The 6000-nt window shown below is 43.4% G+C and overlaps 1 protein-coding gene across 1 annotated transcript in view; it reads right to left on the bottom strand.

Moving 5' to 3' along the window:
• Nucleotides 1–6000, bottom strand: part of AK5 (adenylate kinase 5) — a 176038-nt gene that overhangs the window by 59749 nt on the left and 110289 nt on the right. Inside the window, exon 9 of the mRNA XM_015414258.1 lies at nt 1917–1924. Within this exon, the coding sequence (XP_015269744.1) occupies nt 1917–1924 (8 nt within the window). The remainder of the gene's footprint in view (nt 1–1916; nt 1925–6000) is intronic.

Here is a 6000-nt window from a genome sequence, read left to right on the forward strand (position 1 = left end):
AGTGCCAGGAGGTAATATTGGTGAAGGCTTCAGCTTTTATGTCGTGTTGTTGGCCCTCTGGAAGAACTGGTTAGCCACTGTGAGACAGGATGCTGGACTAGATGGGCCACTGGTCTGCTCTACCAGGGGGTCTTCTTTCAATAATACTATGGCCTCACTAATGACTATAAATAATGGCTGACTAGTAAGTCAAGCTTGCTTGTAGGAAGCTATTTCAAAGGCTCAACATTTGTTCACTTTGTGAATGCATTCTAATAAGGAACACTTTCAAGTGGCTTCCAAGATTGAAGCCATTACAAAAGAAAATGTATTCTACAAGTAACAAAAAAATATTCACCCTACAAGTGCTATGCCAATTGTTCAAATAGAATATGCTTAACTTATGGATGTTTCTAGCTTCACATGGTTACCAAAGAGTTCTGCTAAATCTCTGCTAGCTTTCAGCTGCTTAGCTGCAATACGGTTGCTTGGAAACCTAACCCTTGTGGCTCCATCTCCCTGACAGGCATTTTATCTACTATCTACTACATATGACACACTGATATCTAGATATACATCTTTCTTCACTTGATATTCTCAGCAGAGAGGTGTTTGGGACAACTCATGGTTAGAATACTGCATGTGAAATGAAAAAAAGTCAGTGGAGCATTAAGTTTCTGTCAGAAATATTTTTAGACATTAAAGATAAAGCAAACCTTAAAGATAAAGTAGTTTTATTTGCTCTCTCTCAAAAACGATTTAGTTTACCTTAGCTTTTTAACACAAAATATTGGAAAAAACCCCTCCCGAAATAAGCATACAGTGAGCAGGCAGTGATTCAATTGCAATGTTCAATCCAATTTCTCCCCTTTTTTGTGTGGCCCAGTTTTATAGTGTCATGCTTTAAAGCAGTTAGCAAACATTTTTAGATAAAGGAGTATTATTTTCCTTGCCCGTGCAAAACCATATGCAGGCATGGATTCATAATATACATGCACTAATGGTAAGAAAAGCATTAGGAAACTGTATATAGTTTTGTTTTTTAAATGAATTGCCAGCTTCTTGGAAGAAGTCATCCTATTTAGTATCTTCAGCTAGCTGGTGAAGGCAGCTATTATTATTAATCAACTGGTTAAAATTGTAACAGATGCTTCCACTTGGTAAGGCTTACTGTTTTCCAAGGAGGCAGTAAGACCACACTACTGGCCAACCTTGTGATTTGCTGCTCTGTGTAGGAATGACAGTCAAATGTAACCAGGGGCATCTGGTTCATTTTATCTTGTAAAAATTAAAAAAAAAACACCCTTGTAACTGACAAAATGGATCGATGCCTCATGACTTCGCTTTTGGAATCATCCCACCTCAATGGAAAAAAATCCTTCTTGGATTTACATAACTATGGTTACTGCAATTTTTATGCGATTGCCTTGCCCCTTAAAACTTCCATCAGCTGTCTGCTTTTCAAAAAATGAAGTGTAAATCCAGTTCTGAATTCTTCTAACTTTGAATTTTTGGGTTGCATTTTGAGGGTTGCTATAATCCTAGCAGATCAAGGAATGCATTCTTTTGAAGATTATTTATTCCCTATCAAAGAGCTAACTTTCTTCTAACTAAAATATGTTGTCAAAAAGTGACATCATGCATTTGCAGTGCATGATTCTGTCAGTCTGAGGGTAAAATTATTTTCTTCCTTATATGTACTATACCGTCCAACACAGCATTTGCTGTGGTTATGTCTTTTATTTATGTATTTATTTTATTTTATTCAATTTATACCCCGCCCTCCCCGCTACGCGGGCTCAGGGCAGCTTACAGGAGGCATAAGCCAATATAAAACATATTTAAAACCATTTAAAATCACTACAATACAATAACATTAATTAACAAAGGTGCTCTAGATGTTTTAACATAGTGTTACAAGATGGCTCTGTTGCAACTGCTCTCCCTACTCAGCATCATCTGCTCCGGGAAACACTGATGTTCCCTCTTCCAGGGCCAGGTTAAGATGGAACAGTAGTGATGGTAGTGGTCTATAAGCAGTGGCATACCTAGCCTATTTGGCATCCAGGGCAGGCAATTTTTTTAAACATCCCCTCCTCTATTTATTTATTTATTTTTTTGCTATCAAGTCAAGGTTGACTTATGGTGACACCCTAGGGTTTTCAAGGCAAGAGACGTTCAAGGTGGTTTGCCATTGCCTGCCTCCATGTTGGCCTTGCTTAGCTTCGGAGATCTGATGAGATCATGTTAAGCTGGGGCTATCTAGGTCAGGGTCCCTCCTCAATATGACAAACTTATTTTCAGTAATCATCATGAAATAAAATTAATAATAATAATGGCCAGAAATTGGCCATTGCAGAAAATGAAAATTTTCTTTTATTTAACTTCATATAAATAATTATGCCAGTAAAAAAAATGAAATCAAATTCCAACACACTATTCCATCTCTTGACAACCCCAGCCCTCAGGGACGTCAAATTCGCCAAGACTAGGACCAGGGCCTTTTCGGTGGCGGCTCCTACCTGGTGGAATGAGCTCCCGGAGGAGATCCGTGCCCTGCGGGATCTTGCGCAGTTCCGCAGGGCCTGCAAGACAGAGCTCTTCCGCCAGGCTTTCGAGTAGGAGCCGCTGTCGCTACTGTTCCACCAATGCACCACCGCCGAAAATTAGCGGAGATACCATCAGGGTGCAAGTGGGCCCTGGGAAGAAGACTGGTTATCTGCCGCTTTGGAACTTACGTCATTGGTCCAGATCCACCCTATCAGAACCCACCTTGGAACTGGGAACATCAGAGCACCAGCACTTTGTAGTACTATTGTTATGTTTTTATCTTGTTTTTAATTGTTTTAATCATGGCTTTTGCCCCAATTGTTAGCCGCCCTGAGCCTTAGGGGAGGGTGGGATATAAATCAAATTATAAATAAATAAATAAATGTCAAGAGCCAGAGTGGTGTAGTAGTTAAAATGTCAGACTAGGATCTGGGAAATTCAGGTTCGAATCCCCACTTGTGCCATGGAAGCTTGCTGGGTGACCTTGGGCCAGTCACATTACTCTCAGCCTCGCCCTGACCTGGATATCCCCAAGACAGCCTAATTTCGTCAGATCCCAGAAGCTAAGCAGGGCCAACATGGAGGCAGGCAATGGAAAACCACCTCCAAACTTTTCTTTTGCCTTGAAAATCCTACAGGGTCAACCACTGATGGCAGGAAAAAACCAACAACAATCCAGCACACCACTCATGTTCTGAGCAGGCAGTTGGGAGGGCTTCTGTTCTCCATTTCGAAGCCCAAGAGCTGACCATCCCAAACATATACAAGGCATTTTTGAGAGCTAGGAGTCTGCCTAACACTAGCCAAAGCATCACATAATAGTGATTGCAAGCTTCACCAGACTGGATGTTAAGAAACACGCTGTCATGAACTGGGCTGGGTCAGGAGTCAGGTCCAGTCTGGGGATCATAGCCAGAACAGACAGAACAGGAGCCGAGTTGAGTGTCCAAGGGAATAGTCATCCAAAGCAGGAGGTCAGGAAGCCAGGAATCCAAGCAGGAGCGAGGTCAGGAAACAGGAACCAAGGGAGAGCACAAGGTCAACACGGATGCAACTTGTTGCTTCCACAGAGAGCCCAACCCTCAGCGGGAGCTATATGGGCCTCCTTTAGTGGTAGTGCAGCTCCTGTCAGTACTCAGGGCTCAGTGCCCACCTTCTCCACAAGCGTGTATCTTGGCAGCGGGTTGCTAAGTCCCTGCAGAGCCGCTTCCTCAGCTGAGCCACCTGTGGAGGTGAATCAGGCAGGCTTTCTGCTTGCACCTGCACCTTGTCGGCTGCTGCTGGACCATGTGCAGAGGTTGCTGGCTCGGGTGCCGACGGCGGCAAGCTGTCAACTCCTGAGGAGTCCGAGGGGCCGGATTCCAGCTCTAATGATGCTGGTGACTCCGGCTGCACTGCCAACTCAGGCAGGGGCCCGACACGGTCATCATTGCCCATGACACACACTACCCCCACAAGAAGGGGACCCATCCCCCACTGTTTCCAAAGGACTAAAGTCAAACCAAAGAATCTCTGCAGTAGAAAGTGAAAGTTGGGGGCATTTTTGCAAGCGCAGTGAACCAGTGCAATGTACAGAGTACCCAGCAGTGCCAGTGCCTTCTGTTCATAATATTAACAAAGGTTTGCCACTATACTATTCTTAAATGCATTCTGTCACCAAAAAGGATAGGGATGAGAAGGTCTTGAGACCAAGAAGTGAGAATAAGGGGAGAGCACAGGAAAAATTAGGTGAAGGGAGACAGAAATGAATGAGAAAAGTGTGGAAAAGAGAGAGAGTAAATAAGAGAGAGAGAGGTGGTTCTATCTTGCTGCAACACCCTAAGTACTACTATGCAAGATCTGGCTGAGCTGGGTGCAAGGAAAGGAAGAGAGAAAGGCTAGACTATTGGAGAAAATGACCTGCAGGCTGCCAATTACTGTAGCAGCTGGCTTGGTTGTTATTAAGTAAGTTTCCTTCAGTCTTGGAGAAAGGGAAGTCTAGCTGATCTAGAGTGCTTTTTGCTAGGCTCGGACTTCTCTGTACCCCTAGTGGCTGCAACCAGAACCGCACCTTTTTTAAAAAAGGAAAGACGTTTGGCTGGACACAGCATAATGCTGGCTTCAAGGGTCCTCCAGCTGACTTCCACAAGCCGTGCCCGGGTGGACCGCTCCCCCCTTGGTACACTACTGTCTATAAGCACTTACATATAGTAATGCTACACCTATAATGGGCTTTATTGTATCTGAATCTAGAATGCTGTATGAAGGTTCTCTTAATCCACTAAAGAAGGGATTCCCAACCTTTTTGAGCCTGTGGGCACCTTTGGAATTCTGACATAGGGAGGTGGGTGCAACCACAAAATGGCTGCCTCAAGAGGTGGAGCCAATCACAATATGTCAGGAAGTGAAGTTATCCTTAACACTCATAGTAACTCTAACAATTCAGGCAGAAGCTCTGTTTAATAGGGAACCTTTTAAAATGAACAAATTATTTTTAAAAAATTTCTGGTATACACACAGTATACCTTCAGTCATACAGTGAAGATCTTTGTACTGTGGTTGTAGCTGCTGCTGAAGCAACTTTTAAAAAACCTGCATGGCCAATCAGCTTTCCAATAGCCAGTCAGAAGCCCTGCTGGGCAAGAGCCCCACCCGGCCACACCCACTTTCCTAGAAACGCTTGGCGGGCATCAAGTAAGGGGTCAGCAGGCACTATGGTGTCCACAGACACCATGTTGGGGACCCCTGCTCCACAGGGTAATGGGTTGGCTCCTGTTGTAGAAGGGTGGCTCTCCAATGTCTGTGAGCTCATCCTCCTCAGCAGGCAGTTTTCCAGGATACATCCACAAATAGGAATGGCTTGTTGTGTGTGTGTGTGTGTGTGTGTGTGTGTGTGTGTGGGTGTTACAGAAGGAAGGTGGGGGCATCAAACATCCACTTTGCAAGCACAACTTAGCAGTTGAAAATCTATTTTAGAACTGTAAAGTTGAGGTGTGACCCCACTCTTAACTAAAATGTTTCAGTGGTACTTGTCACCTAAAAATTCACCAAAGGGAGTTAAGGCCAGTACCCAGAGCTGAATGCCACTAAAACAACTGACAAAAACCACTGGGATTTTAAATAAAATCCTATCATTTCGTTCCGTGTATTTCTGTGCTATCCCACAACACAGGCTCAAGAGGCAGTTTACAACATAATTATAATCACGATAGAACAATAAAACAAATAGCAGAGAAGCTGAAAAATGACAGGAGTAGAACACAGCTGCAATATAGTAATGAAACATAGCCCTAAGAGCATTTGCAGCAAAGTAAAATGAAGCTTAAAAGCCAGCAAAGCAACAATAACAATCAACTGCTGCTAGTCACCAAATGCCTGAATGATTAAGGAAGAAGAAGAAGAAGAAGAAGAAGAAGAAGAAGAAGAAGAAGAAGAAGAAGAAGAAGAAGAAGAAGAAGAAGAAGAAGAAGAAGAAGAAGAAGAAGAAGAAGA

Source organism: Gekko japonicus, unplaced genomic scaffold (assembly GCF_001447785.1).
Source record: "Gekko japonicus isolate JY-2015 unplaced genomic scaffold, Gekko_japonicus_V1.1 scaffold30, whole genome shotgun sequence".
Taxonomy (NCBI): Eukaryota; Metazoa; Chordata; class Lepidosauria; order Squamata; family Gekkonidae; genus Gekko; species Gekko japonicus.